We start from the raw sequence: 15229 nt of genomic DNA, 5'->3' as shown, positions 1-15229 counted from the left end.
TGTTCTGCAAATTCTTCCTCCCCACACCTTCCCCTAGACAACCCACACTACATCAAAGTTTGAGGAGAGCAAATATTCATTCATAACCTCTGTAGAGAATCTGGTGGTAATTGGATTTTTTTGAAGAAGGTAAGTCATTTTTTTTTATTCTGGAATTGATAATTTGTAATATTTGCGGAAATAACAAATCCAGAATAAAATGGAGGGTAAATGCATAGTACATTCCAAAAAAAAATGTCCGTAACCTATTCCTAGAACTTACAGTCCATAAACCATTTCAAAATATCCTTTTTTTTAAAAACATATTTTATGAATTTCGAATTTACTATTTTTGAAATAAAAAAAATGTTTTGAAAATGATATTTCATAATGATTTTTTTCTATTCTAGATTTTGTATTATGGAAACATCTTTTGCTTTCGTATTTTAGTCAAGGCTAATTATTTGAGGATTTCAAAAAAATGTAGGGATACAGAAACACCCTCTAATAATCATTGTTTATAGTGACAAGACTTCATTATCTTTCTTTGCTGGCCTTTTACTAAGTAGGAGTGAAACAAATGAATTTATTGGTCAATGTTGTGAACACTTCTAAAGGAGAACAGAATGAGCTTAAATTAATTTCTATAAATTTTTATTTTTAACCTGCACATAAATTATTTTTAATTTATGAAATGTTTGAACAAAATTCGTTATAAAGACTTTGAAAAAAAAAGAGAAATATAAAAAATACATTAATTTCTCTACACATTAAAACAAATTTATAAATAAATAAATATATTGACACTCTGTGGGATAGTTTCTTAACTTCTATTTCTAAATTAATTTCCTACACATGTAGGGAAATAAATCTCATTCTTTTTCTTATAAAATAGTTTCTCTAAACATGTTATTTTATTTTTCTCTTAAAAGGAAAATTTATGCAGAAAAGCCTATGCAATGAAAGTGCCAAAGACAAATACTAAAGCCCAAATAATGAAAAGTGGTTACTATGAATGAACCAATTTCACCCAACAATGAATATTAACCTTCCAATCAATTAAACTGCAACAAGATTGTAAATCCATAATACAAAAAATAAATATCAGATAAATCCAGCAAAACCATAACACATACACCACTCTAACCATAAAATTCCCTCAAAAATCTATTTAAACTACAAGGACTCGGAAATGGCATAGTCAATTAATTTGTCGACAAACTGAGAATTGTGATTAATCTACAAGAGCTACCATCCAAGCTATTCAAGCATTATCCTTCTTGGCCTTCCTTCCTACGATGGCACTGCAAAAACACAATTCGAGGAAACCATGTCAAACTTGGATGCAACGGTGTAAAAATAAATCAAACAAAAGAACCAAATAAATGGTGAAGCAAAAATGACACTAGAAGTGAAAATATATCTTGTACAGAAAAAATAGGCATCAAAATACAATAGCAAAGGAAACATGAAACCTACTGTAGCTAGCTGTATCAATCTGCTCAGGAAGCTGCTTTATATCCACTTCAAACCTGGATTGAACCTGAAATTCACAACAAACAAAATGAATATTGCCATTGACTCAATGTTAGCATTATGAATAGACAATCATACGAAGCCAAATATTGAGCAAGGAAATGTGGTGGAAGGTGTTATACAGTAAATGGTGGAAACATGACAGCTATATTAGAATGCTACTAAATTTCTAACGTGTCTGCAATTTTTCATAACAGTGCCATGAATTAGAAGTGACCAAAAATGGAAAATATAAAGCAAGTTTTTTACATTGTTGAGAACATCAACATCAGTGGAACATGAAACAAATGTAATTGCAAGGCCCTTGGTTCCAAATCTTCCAGCACGGCCAACCTGTTCAAAGATTTTACCCAAAAAAAATGACAATTAGATGGCAGAATAAAACAAATAGATGGCACTAGAGAAGAATAGAGGGGGCATAAAACAAATTTAGTAGGAAAATTTGGAAAATGGAAGAGATTATCTAATCAGACCCTGTGCAAGTATGTATCAGCAGAATCTGGCATGTCATAGTTTATAACTATATTCACACGTTCGATATCGATTCCCCTGCCAACCAAATCTGTTGCAACTAGAATTCTTGTATGACCCTCTTTAAAACCTTTATAACGCTTTAACCTATACAAAAGCAAGAAATTCAGATCAGACACAACTTACCAGTGCACAGAATTGTTCTTTTGAGACAAAAACCAGCATTAGCAAGACAAAAGAAAACAGAAGCCCAATAGCTACCATCAGTGAGCAATACAAACAGAAGCATAGTTGTAGAAACACAAATTATAGACTATTGAATCATCAATTATAAACCAAACAAGATTGATTTGTCAGCATCCTTTCATATCACATAACACATACCTTTCTTCCTGAGACATTCCAGAGTGAATGCAAATAGATGGGAAGTTGCACTCTCTAAGCAGTTTGTCCAGCTCCGCTGCTCTACTAACACTTTTCACAAAGATAACAATTTGATTGAAGTCCAGTGCATCAAGAAGGTCGTTTAACTTCCTGTTCTTCTCCTCCTCTTTCAATTTGATGTAGTGCTGCCATTTCAATAATCAACATAAGCAGCATACCATAAAACTTGCCAATTTTTAGCAAAACATGAACGAGTAAATAATATAATTCACTTAGAGGCCCACCTGCACAAGTCCATGAAGGGTCAACTTTGCTTCGTCATCAACATAAATTTCCATTGGCTGAAAGGAACAATGATACAGTAAATCATATTAGCAGCTTGCTAATGGAATCCAGAACGACATAAATGATGGATGTAGATCCTTGAATCACAGTTCTGCTCCATTTATTTTATGTCCTTCCAGATCCTTCATACCATGCAACAGTGACAATCTTGAGAACTCTAGCAGGAACTTTCCCAGGATACACTAACAACCCTCCCCCCTTAGCTATGACAAATAGAGAATATCCTATGTTGTCAAAAACCATATCAGACAGACAAGCTTTTGGAGACAAAACCAACTTATGGGAACGTATAGAATGAGAAAACATACAAACTTAATCAGGAACTTACCTAAAACATTCCCAACCAGGTCTACTATCCCCAGCTATAGTGCTACCCAACCACACGCCTTACCACAAGTTGTATCCATAAAAACTGGCTAAAGAACAGAAGCACTATCCATACTGAAGTCATATCATCATAAGTCATTTTTGATGATACCATAGCAATCTAAACATCTAAAAAGCTTTCAGGGAATTCAGGTATTAAGAAAAAACACTAGTAACAAGTAGTACTGAGCATGGGGCATTACATCTTGCATAAACTTTTTGCAGACAGGACGTATTTCCTTGCTGAGTGTTGCAGAAAACATCATAACTTGCTTATCATGGGGTGTCATCTTGAAAATAGCTTGCACATCTTTCCTCATGCCTGTAGAATTCATGCAGGAAACAAAGAAAACTAAATTAAAATCAAAGGAAGTCCAAATGTATGATGCAAGTTATAAGAATGATTGTTTGCAAATTCAACATACCCAGAGATTCTAGCATCTTATCACATTCATCTAAAATGAAATGCCTGACATTCTTCAAAGAAAGGTCCTTATCCCTTGCCAATCCAAGTATTCTTCCAGGTGTACCAACAACAATACTGGGGCATTCATTCTTCAATAGATCCTTGTGAACTTTAATGTTGACGCCACCATAAAAGACAGCAACCTTCAGTTCGGGTAGGTAGGTACTAAACCTTTCAAATTCGTTGCATATCTACATAAAAGATATTACACAGATATCTTAAATCAGAAGCCAATCAAATAGTAAGTTCCATAATATTGCAAGTGCTAAGCCCTAAATAAATACCTGGTATGCTAATTCCCTTGTATGACACAAGACAAGTGCGGAAACTTGTCCTGCAACAGGGTCAATCTGCTGCAGGGTAGATAGAACAAAGACAGCAGTTTTTCCCATTCCAGATTTAGCTTGACAAATCACATCCATTCCAAGTATAGCTTGAGGTATGCACTCATGTTGCACTGGTGGCAAACCAAAGAAAATAGAGGTCCAACGAACCGGTGGTAAGTAAAACAAACCTTTGAGAGATTTACCAAAGCATTACAGTTCTCCAAATGAACATGATAAAAATATTACCTGTAAAATAAAAATTGAAAACACACAAGTTTACTATATTAGTGATTTTATAAACAGAATCAGCACAAAATATAAGATCTCTTTGTAAGAAGGATAACTAAAAACAGTTAAGCACATGTGTTTCTAAGAGAAACATTGAAATGAAACCGTGACAACATAGGTGTTTTATTTATATTAAGAAAAATAATAATACAATAAATAGAAGAAAACTATCCTCTAATAATAAAAATATGATACAAAAAATAAAACAAAAATGTTCCCAATAATACATATATAATCTAGATGTTTTGATTATATAGGATCAACTTCTTGTTTCTATAATTATAACACTTCCCTTCAAGTTAGAGCATATAAGTCACATCGTCCAGCTTGCTGCAAATATAATCAATCCTAGGTTCTCATAGAGACTTGGTGAATATGTGAGTCAACTGCTGATGAGGTCTCCAGATTCCAGTTTTTCACTTATATAAAATGACAATTCATCTTAATATGTTTGGTCGTCTCATGAAAGACAGGATTAGAATAGATGTGTAATGTTTATGGTTGTGACATACAAGGTACATTTGGGAAATTTCTTCAAACTTAAACTCTTTGAGGAGTTTGTTTAGCCATATGATCTCACAAGTGACTAATGACATTGTCCCGTATTGCATTTTTGCACTTGATCTTGACACAACATTTTGTGTTTTACCTTTCCACATTATTAAATTACCTCCAACAAAAACATAATATCTTGAGATGGAGCATCTATCGCTTGGAGCCTTCCCAATCATCGTCAAAATATCCAACAATTTGACTATTTCCCTTATCTTCATAAATGAAGTCTTTACTAGGAGCATTCTTAATATAGTTTAGGATCCGTATGATTGTATCCTAATGGTTTTGACTTACTACACTCACTGCAAAGGTGATATTAGGACAAGTCACAGTGAGGTAATTTAGTTTACCAGCTAACCTTTTGGGGATCAGAATTCGGTTCTCCTAGGTCATGTACAAGTTTGACAATTGAATCCATTAGGGTGTCGATATGACCAAACCATCCTTGGATTGTACCGCTTCTATAACAAGGAAATACCTTAGGTCTCCAAAATCTTTTGCCTAGAACTTTTGGGTAAGATATTGTTTTAGTTGTATAATACCCTTTTATCGCTATTTGTAATAACAATGTCATCTACATATACAAAGAGATAGATACATCCTTGGGAAGAATGACGATAAAAAAGAAAACATCTAAACCATGAATAAGGTGATTGCTTGAAGCCATATAGGGTCTTGTGGAGATGACATATTGTTGTATATAAGTTATTATTACTATAAAGTATCCAAATATCTACATAGAAATTAAAATAAAATATCCTTAGAATCTTCACATTCATCATCCATGTTGGTATAAAAGCTCCGGATCTTGGGGCCTCTATTCCCACACTACCAAAGCTACTGTCATCGTCAATGGTCCTTCCAAACAATGGTGGGACAAAAAGTTTGCGTTTTTAGCTCAATGGTTGAGGAAGAATTTACTTCTAAATGAACTTCAAAATATGGTGGGTCCCTACTGGTTTGATGGCCGAAATTATTTGTAGTAGAGCCAATACATGCAGAGGATTGTAAAAGGATGGTCAAGATCAAACCACATCGATGGTTGAGGAGTGAGGTCAAATGACTATTTTTGAGATTTGAGATACTGAAGATTTCGTGATCATGACCTAGAAGTGGCATTCCATGGTTTTGGAGATAAGTCAAAATTATATGTTTTATTCCTTTGCTAAAGAAATTTGGGATGACTTAAATAACAAATTTTCTTTGAAAAAGGATTTTGCTGCTTGTTATGACAATGAAAGCAACAGGGTGTTTAATACCCCAAACAAGTCCCTCTCTTTGTTTATCTCTTTGTATATAAGAATTTTGGGTTGTGGATAAAACTAGATCAGTACTAAAATTTGAAGATGTGCAAAACATATGTCGCCACACATGCTAAAGTTGTTGAAAGAGAAAGAATCTTAAAATTCCCACATGGGCTAAACCAAGAATATGACCCAATCAAGGTACAAATCTTAAGGAGAGAAAAATTGCTTCCTCTGTCAGAAGTGTTCTTCATTGTCCAGGGAGAAGAAAATTTGAGGGTTGTCATGCTTAATGGAGTAACCTCCAACACAAGTTATACCATGACAACATGAAAGGGGTCTTCAAGGAAACAAACAATGGATGTAAGCTCTCTAGAAAAGGCAACCACAGAGAATAATGCTCATATGGTAAAAGATTTGAGCATAATAAGGAAATGTGCTTCAAATTTCATGGGAGAGATAATGTACTAGAGTACATGGGAGGCGAGAAAGGGACCTCACAGAAAGGGGCAGGCAATACTACCTAAAACATGAAGAAATAGATCAACCTAGTGCTCCTCTTCAACTAGATCTTGACATGAAAGCCTATAAGGAGGAACTTGATCGTCTAAGAACAATGCTTGAATCAATGCATGAGTCCTCTAGATCATGTACCATATCCATAAAAGGTAAGATTTCATTCAATTTAGTTGGGCATAAGTCTCAAGGTGTTTGTATTATTAATTTAGACCGAACAAATTACATGAATGAATCTAGTTTTTTAATTCATGTGGATCCAGGAATATAATGTTAGAATCATTTATTGAATTAAATAGTGTTTTATATCTCCCAAAACCGGTCAATAGTCTTATTTTTTGTATTGTGTCTTTCAAGAACTTGCCACCAAAAAGACAATTTTAACTACTAAGGTGCAGAGTGCGTTGTATGTGTTAGAGTCCAAGGACTCAAACAAAACAAGGGTAAACCAACAAGTAACAACAAAAACATGAGCAAATTCCCAAATATGGCTTCATCATAGAAGACTTGACATTCCTCATTCAATCTTATCAAATCATTGTTCCTTTGTCTGTTTACTAGGGAGTCTGGTGGGTCTTTCAATTAGGATATTTGTCAATTGCCAAAGCACACTTTGCATCTTATCCAAGTAGCAATAAAAATGTAATTTCCCTTTTGACTTAATTCACTCTTATGTTTTGGGACCTATTTTAAAATCTATCTTCGAAGTAAAATGGTTTGTTACTTTTATTGATGATTGTACTTTATGTCACATGGAAATATGTTATGAAAAGTAAGACACAAGTATTCCAAACCTTTTGTTATTTTTTTTTTTGTCTTGTCAAAAATCAATTTGAAAAAACATCAAAAGAATTAGGTATGATAATGGTACTAAATATGTAAATCATGAATTTTCCAAATTTTTGCCCCTTCATACCCAAATGTATTGAAATAGAGTACTTTTTATTGCATTTTTTTGCGTGGTATATACCCACAAGTATTGAACACGTACATACATGGTACATGTTCAAATTAACTTTAGGAGCACTTGTGCTACAAAAGAAATCATTAATTGATCCGAAATCAGCACATGACATGCAATCAAGTTTTATCAACTCTTCATAAACTAACAAATTTGTAATATGGAGATTGACCAAAGATGACCATGATGGTTTGGGGCCATGTGATAATTTATTGTGCTTCAAAGGTCAAAGAAATTTGTTTTAGACCAAACAATAGTGGACACAAGACAATTTGGGTCAGGTTTGGGAAAATTTGGATCCAAATCATGAATGATTGTGTATAAGTTTGGTCACCTTTGCTCATTTAGAATCATGTTGGATTGGACGGAGTGTTCAGGTGACATCTTTTGAAGAAATAAAAACTGAAAAATGGGGGGAAACTAGGGAAAAAACAAAAAAGGAAAAAAAAACTAACAATTGTGAAAATTTAATGAAAATAAATATTCACTCCCAAAACTTGATTTAGATAAATAAATAAATCAAATATTAGTAGTCATTAAATATAAAGTTTTTATGATTGGGTCAGGTCTATCCGGTTGCAAAATGTTCCAAAACTGATATATGATCCAATTGGTTGGGGGTCAACCCAACCCATGATCACCCCTAACAAAAAACTAAAAGTTTTTAAAAACAATGATTGAAACCCATAACTATTCTGTGTTCCTAAATCATCAGAGTAACTCCAATAATAGTTATTATAAATAATTATGTAGGCAATTTACCTTCAGAAGGGTGCTCAAATCCAGAGTCCACAATAGCCCGAAGAAGCTCTGGCTTCAGCAAAAAGTCTCTGAATCCTGAACTATGAATTCCAACATAACCCCTGCCAAAAACCAAAAACAGAAAAAGGGCATTCAACATCAGAAATCTCATAAAAAAACAACACAGACACCATTTGCACTCCACCCAACATCCCCCAAGGCCAGATCATCAACCCATTTCAAGTAAAAACTAAAAAACAAACTTCATTTGGAAATACTCTCGTACCGTTTAACCCCATAATGAGCAAAGCAATTCTAACCCCCCCAAGAAATGCAAAAATTAAATGTAAAAAATATCTTATATCATATACATATACCAAAACACTTCAAAATTAACATGCGAACATTTCCATGCAAGAACCATATAACTAACTCACTTCTTTACAGCTTCACCGTTGACTTTATTAGCACCTTCAGGCTCCTTCTCTTCTTCGTCCTCATAGTCAAGAAGGTCCTCCTCGTACGCTTCAGTCTTTGTATCCCCCATTACTACAATTTACAATATCATTATTAATTCAATTGCAACCACTGTTTCAAACAAACAAATACTCCAAAAAGAAACCGAAGAAAGAACGGAAAAGAATCAAAACTAGGGTTTAGGCGCGTAAACGGAGTAAGAAAGAGTGAGTGTTAGGGTTTTGAAGAGTGTACCTGTTTGTAGAAGCGTTCGGAGGAGGCAGTGGAAGGGGTTGAAGGGTTTCTGAAAAGGAAAATTTCTTAGCACAGAATCAAAAAAAATTGGGGTAAAAAGGGAGTGAGAGTGATGAAAACTTGGTCATTTAGGATAATAATTATATATAATAACACTGCAAGTGTGAAAAAATAATTAAAAAAAACAAAATTATATTTTCGTAACTATTTGAAAAAAAAAAACAGACTTTCATAATTAGGGTGAAGAAATAAACTGAACCCAATAAATACTAATAGCAATAATAAGAATAATTTTCTATAATAATTAGTACAGAGATTAATTTGTGTGGTTATTTCTTTTTACATTTTTTTTACTACTTTATCGTTAATATTTTCATTTTTACTAATTGTGTAACTGAATTTTTATTTACGTATTTTTTACTATTTTACTTTTTGATAATTTGTTTTTCTCTCTCTCTCTTGAATGTATCAATTACCAAATAAGAATATTTTTACCATATTTTTTAAATATTAAATGAAATAAAAAAATGAAATTGTGAAATTAACTCTATTAAGAGAAAGAGAAAAATAGGAAAAAAACGTGTAATTATTTCTAAAAAAATAAGATAAAAGTTCATAAAAAATAGAAAATAAAATTATATATTTTTATTATTACTTTTTATTATTATAAAAAATTGTAGACACACGATTGCATCGACGTTTCCAATAATAATAATAATAATAATAAGTAAATTGAACTCTAATAATATATAATTTATAACAATATATTCAACTCTAATAAATATATATAATTATAATTATATATGACAGAAATTCTCCAATTTATAATATATAAAAAAAAATTCAAATTTATTTTTAATTATGATTATTTTCTTCACTATATATTTACAGCTGCACCATTCAACTCTTCTTTTTTCGATATCTCATACATTATAAATATTAATTTCTTATATCATTTCTATCTATTCAATTTCTTTTTGTAATAGAGAAACAAATTAAAATATATTTTAAAGAAGTTAATTTTTCTATCTTTTTAATTACAATATGTAATAATGACTTTGATTATTTTTTAAAATTTTAAAAAAAGAATATGAGTACCTGGATACAATTGTGTCTGGATTTTTGTTAGTCAATATAAATGTATAAAGATCATTCTTCTATATAAAAATTATTTCCTTATTTTACTTTTAATAATATTTTATAATGAAAGATTTGATGAGAGGAAAGAAGGGAAGGAAAACCATTACTTCTATTTTTTACTATATCAAATAACATTGAATGAAAATATTTAATTATATATTATTATAGATGTTATAAATAAAGTTATATAAAATAAAAATAATATATGTAGTATATTTAAAATTAAAATTAATTTAAATATTTAAATTTTAAGTTATTAAAATAAGATAGTATGATAAAAACGTAAAAAAATATTTAGTAATAATAATTCTAAGTGAGTGTGTTAGAGATGGAAAGTTTTTTATAGATATCAAGGCTTTTCATATTTATGCTTTTACAAATTAGGTTAATGTCGGTATCAATTTTGAAAATGGCATTTTTGAAAAATCAAAATTTTGCTAAAAATGAATTAAAAAAACATTGTATTTGTCATTGCATTTGATTTCATTATTAATTAGATTCATTTTTCATGTCCTAATGTTTTCTGTTAGAATGAATTTAATTTACATATCAATTTAGGAATGGATTGTCACTATTAATAAAATGGTATTTTTGAAAAGTCACTTTTTACATAAATGAATTTAAAATGGCATTTTCAAAATGTTGATTTGATTTTTAATTATGTTTTTTTAATATTTTTATTCACTTTCAATCTTTTAATTTAGTTTTTACCAAACAAATAAAACTTAGAGGCCTATGAAGGCTTCTTCTTCCTAAGTTTTTACCCCTGCGTTTTTCTTCTTGCACCCCATAATTTTTTAAATCTCGAAACTGGCCTTGACCTTTTATTTGAAAAAGGCACTGTGGTTATTGGAAATCGGAATCTGGGAGTGTGCTACGAATTCATCAATTCAGAACTGAATCATTTTTTTTCTAGATGAGAGGGTGTTCTGGAAGCAAATTTTGCATAAATTATTGATTTCCAGATTGTTGAACTCAGAAGCCTAATTCTGTTACAGATTGATGGATCTGGAATGTTTTTTTTTTAATTATGGATTTTTTATTATAGAATGCATATTTCTGTTATGGATTGGTGGATCCGGAATGCTTTTTTTTACTGATGAATTTTTGAATGTGAAATGTATATTTTGAATTACGGATTGGTGGATCCAAAAAAATTTCAAGTTTGATCTTTGCATAATATTGTGGGGATGCAGGAAGAAAAATGTAATGGTGTAGAAAGAAACTGCCATATTGAAAGGATTAGCTTGGCCTCAGCATCTTTTGAATATCTTCTGTTTAATAATTTATCATTATTTATAATATTATGTGATAAAATAAAATATTAAATTTTAATGCATAAAATATTCAGTAAAATAAATTATAAATAAAAAAATTGTTATTTTTGTATTGTTATATAAAGTATATATGGTTTGGTAACTTCAGAAATGGAAAATCGATTTTAGGATTGGGATTTTCATCTAATTAAAAATACATTTTTTTAAAGGTTGAGTTATGATCTTAATCTGAAAAATTTAAGGAAAACCTTATTTTTTTATTTTTTTTTTAAATATCATTTCAATCTTTTAAAATTTAATATATATATATATATATATAGTTTTACTATAAGATCAAATGGTACAATAAATTATTAATATTGTATTTTTATAGTTACTAACTATAATTGTGGTGGATTAATTATTTCACAATCAAAATTTTAATTTGGTGTCTCAATTAGTAAAAATCAAAATGTTATTAAGTTGCCTCACTTTATTCTAATAAATAATATGTGTGTGCATATTTTTAAGTTTATGATATTAGTATTTTTATGATTTATTTGAAAACGGATACAACATTTCTCAATTTTAAATTATATATATATATATATATATATTATTTTACCATAAGTCAAGTTGTCATCACCAAACTTTTGATGGAATACAACACCAAAAACTTCAAAGAATTTTCTTATATAAAATTAGTAAAATAACTAAAGTTTGGTTTAACTTAAGAAAACTCTACCTTATTCATTCAAGCAAAAGATTAATATTTGTGAGTTAGATATTTAAATGTGTTATTATCCTAGAAAAAATCTTTCACAAATCTTCAATAATATATAAATAAACTAACAAAAACTCATGTTAATTTTAAAAAATAACATCGCAAAATAATGAGAAAACATCTTAATGTATTTTATTATTTGATGAATTTTATTACTTAATAGTCATGGTTGAAGCTAATATTTTTCCATGAATCTAGACATTTGAGTTTGTAGCAAAAGGGTTGCAGAAGATTGAGGATAATATACATGAAATACGTGAGTCTCTTCCTTTGCTTCCACAACTTCCACCTCTTTTACCCCTTTTTTCTTCAAAAACTCCTCATACATCACTCCCCTTTCCTTCAAGAAATCTTGACCAGCAACATAAACCTCAGTTGGTGGAAATTCATGCCAAACATTGTTAGATAGGTCATGTTTTTCAAAGTTGCAACCATAGTAGTCACGGTTTAAGCCTTCAGGAATACTTAGCTTCCAAAACATGTCATTCATGGTCACATCCTCTATGCTTTCATCAAGCATCTCTTTCACTGTTCTCTTCTCACTACCAAAATAGGGATGTATTGGCATCAACCCTTTGATTCTCAAAGGACATGCATTGCTTTGAATTGCCTTCACAGCAACATGGTGTGCAATGTTGCCTCCAGCACTGTCTCCTGAGAGAAACACTCTAGTTATGTCAGCTTGTTGCAGTAAAGGTTCATAACCAACTTCATCACTGAGCCATTCAAGTGAGGTGTAACAATCTTCATAAGCAACAGGGAGGCGATGTTCTGGAGCCAAACGGTAGTCAACAGAAAGGATAATGGATTGAGATGTGACACAGAGGTCACCAAGAAAGGCATGGTAACCAAGCCATGTGGTGGATCCAATGCAAAAGCCACCACCATGGAAGTAAACCAAGAGAGGAAGTTTCTTTGAGGATGTTGGAAAGCGAGGAAGGAAGATTCTTCCTGTGATAGGCTTTGATGAGTCTATGATCACATCCTTTGATTTGTATCCATTGGTTGATTCTAAGGAGGCTGAGACAGTTTCAGGGTCAAAGCGTTTCACAGAACCATTTGAGAAAACTTGAAGAAAGTTTGGTGCTTCTGCTATTAAAGACATGTTAGTTGAGATGAAAGTTCTATCTAAAGTTGAAATTTTATACATAAGCTAAAAGAATTGAAATAGTGTATGTATTTTACATTCATACATTTTTTGTGCTTGCATTATTAGGTATCCAATACAAAGTGTATTTTGTTTGTTTGGTCATTTACATCACATTGTTGTATTTGTTGTTAAGAGGTTATACATGCATGCTTTGTTGATTCCAATATGAAAAAAAATGGCATTTACAATATTGACCAACATATGATTTATCTTATTTTATGGAAATTGGATTGTGTATTAGTTGTTAAAAGTTTGCTTTAGATAAAAAAATATATATGTTGAAAATATCTTTATAGAAAGTAATTGACTCAATAATGTTTATGGTAACACTTTTTTTTTCAAGAAATGAGATTTTAACTTCACTATTTTTTATTACAATAATGTTGAAAGAAATATATTATGCAGCTGCAACATTTTAAGAAATGAGGATAGCTCTAAAACTTATTTTAGCTTGGTGAGTTTTTTTAAAGTTATGTTTGTTAATTTCTCTTATTTTTAATTAGATTAGTTTTAAAAAAATTATTTGAATTACATAAATTATTTCAAGAAATGTTAGTTTCACAATTTTTTGGAATAAAGATATGGTAATAATAAATGTGCTGGTAGATTATATAAAAGATTATGCACAATTAACATTATTCTCCATCCAATGTTATTGCTAGATGTTAAGACAATAATATATTTACTATTTATTTTCCTTACCAAAATAGTTATATATATTTGTTATTTATTTTTCATACAAAGACAATTATTTTTTATATATTTAAACAGCTTAATAATCTTTAAGGAACAAATTAACATTTTACTTTTTTATTTAAATTTTGAAAATATAAAAAAAAAATATAGTTTTAATTTACTATAGAACATAATACATTTTCTAAATAAAAATTAAAAATGTGTTAATATCAACCAAGTAAGTCTTTATGCTAGATTTTAGGATGCATATTGGACTCAAAATCATTATATTTAACTTCATTATCACATTTTCAATGCAATACTCATTTATTATGTTTACAAAATGGCAAGCAACCACATGTGAGATGAAAACACGTACTATAAAGCAAAACATATTGTAGGTGATAATATTGTTTAGGTGAAAATGAGGTACTTTGAGCAAGAAATGTTATTGTTTGGTGTGTGTTAGGACTCACTTAGCAACATAAAGTATTTTTGCTCAAGGCACGATACAACACACTTAAGTGAATGACTCATAGATTTGGTCACTTAGAATGAACAAATAACGCTTAAGCGACTATGTTGGATAATGTCGCTTACAATGAGTATAACATCACTTAAGAGTGGTAGAATGGTCGCTTAAGCGTAGTATGATGTTCACTTAAGCGTTGCTTAGTTATTTAAGCTTGTTAATTTTTTCATTTAAGCATAGTGATGTTCATTTTTTATGAAGATGAGTGACTGAGTGAAAAATTCAACTGAGTGAAAAATTCAACATAAATTGTGTCTTCTGTTCTCTAAAGAAACATAACTCTTCTCTTTCAACAACTAACATGTCCTTCAATGTCTTATTTTCTTAAGATAAGTTGGTCATAATACGTCTCATTGATTAAAAGTCACATAATGTGATTACATTTGAAGAAATTAAAGAAGAATAAGAGATTTGAATTTTAACCCGTAGATCCTAGGCTATAAAGTTGTCATCTTTTGTTGAATCCTATGACAACATCGAAAAATATGTTATCATTAGATGGACAGCTAGACACACTATCCTCCAATATATCCTGAGAGAAGTCTTTGTCAACAATAAGCTTTTAATAGTCATCTTGAAAAAATAATCAAAGTGAGATTCAATATTAAATGATGTATAAATGTTCATATGAAGTAATGTATTAAGAAATTGAAGTGGTAAAATAATTACCCAAATCAAAACAATTTTTCGAGCCTTAGACGACACTCATGCATCGATTTTAGTAGTCTTATGGTTCTTTTAAAAAATATTTCAACAAGTTGGAGTGATGTTTGTATTTTGTTTCTAAAATTAAATAGAAGAAA

The 15229-nt window shown here is 30.5% G+C and overlaps 2 protein-coding genes across 3 annotated transcripts; both read right to left on the bottom strand.

Annotated features, from left to right (window-relative positions):
- Nucleotides 1-1003: 1003 nt before the first annotated feature.
- Nucleotides 1004-9009, bottom strand: LOC137813326 (DEAD-box ATP-dependent RNA helicase 15-like). Of its 2 annotated transcripts, none has more exons than XM_068615481.1 (12): nt 8890-9009; nt 8616-8727; nt 8200-8300; nt 3832-4119; nt 3507-3738; nt 3285-3403; nt 2655-2711; nt 2371-2555; nt 1989-2133; nt 1765-1848; nt 1459-1522; nt 1004-1283 (listed from the first exon to the last, which is right to left on the bottom strand). In XM_068615481.1, the coding sequence occupies exons 4-12, from the start codon at nt 3967-3969 to the stop codon at nt 1273-1275; spliced, it is 1035 nt and encodes a 344-aa protein (XP_068471582.1). In that variant the 5' UTR covers nt 3970-4119; nt 8200-8300; nt 8616-8727; nt 8890-9009; the 3' UTR covers nt 1004-1272. The 2 variants fall into 2 exon arrangements, with proteins under 2 accessions (XP_068471582.1, XP_068471583.1); XM_068615482.1 differs by having other exon boundaries at nt 3832-4004; nt 8890-9005.
- Nucleotides 9010-12176: 3167 nt separating this feature from the next.
- Nucleotides 12177-13174, bottom strand: LOC137815415 (probable carboxylesterase 17). Its single transcript, XM_068618553.1, has one exon. The coding sequence runs from the start codon at nt 13172-13174 to the stop codon at nt 12245-12247; it is 930 nt and encodes a 309-aa protein (XP_068474654.1). The 3' UTR covers nt 12177-12244.
- Between the last annotated feature and the right edge of the window lie 2055 nt (nt 13175-15229).

This window comes from Phaseolus vulgaris, chromosome 1, assembly GCF_000499845.2.
Source record: "Phaseolus vulgaris cultivar G19833 chromosome 1, P. vulgaris v2.0, whole genome shotgun sequence".
Lineage (NCBI taxonomy): Eukaryota > Viridiplantae > Streptophyta > Magnoliopsida > Fabales > Fabaceae > Phaseolus > Phaseolus vulgaris.
The sequence above is the reverse complement of the archived record's forward strand: the minus strand, read 5'-3'. Positions and strand labels throughout refer to the sequence as shown.

Bases quoted from the DNA above. Each gene is read 5' to 3' on its own strand.
- LOC137813326 (XM_068615482.1), bottom strand. From the start codon at position 8,725: ATGGGGGATACAAAGACTGAAGCGTACGAGGAGGACCTTCTTGACTAT. The intron at 8,301-8,615 runs GTGAGTTAGTTA...GGTTTTTGGCAG, and splicing joins AACGGTGAAGCTGTAAAGAA to GGGTTATGTTGGAATTCATA. The intron at 3,739-3,831 runs GTATTTATTTAG...TCTTTTATGTAG, and splicing joins CAAGGGAATTAGCATACCAG to ATATGCAACGAATTTGAAAG.
- LOC137815415 (XM_068618553.1), bottom strand. From the start codon at position 13,174: ATGTCTTTAATAGCAGAAGCACCAAACTTTCTTCAAGTTTTCTCAAAT.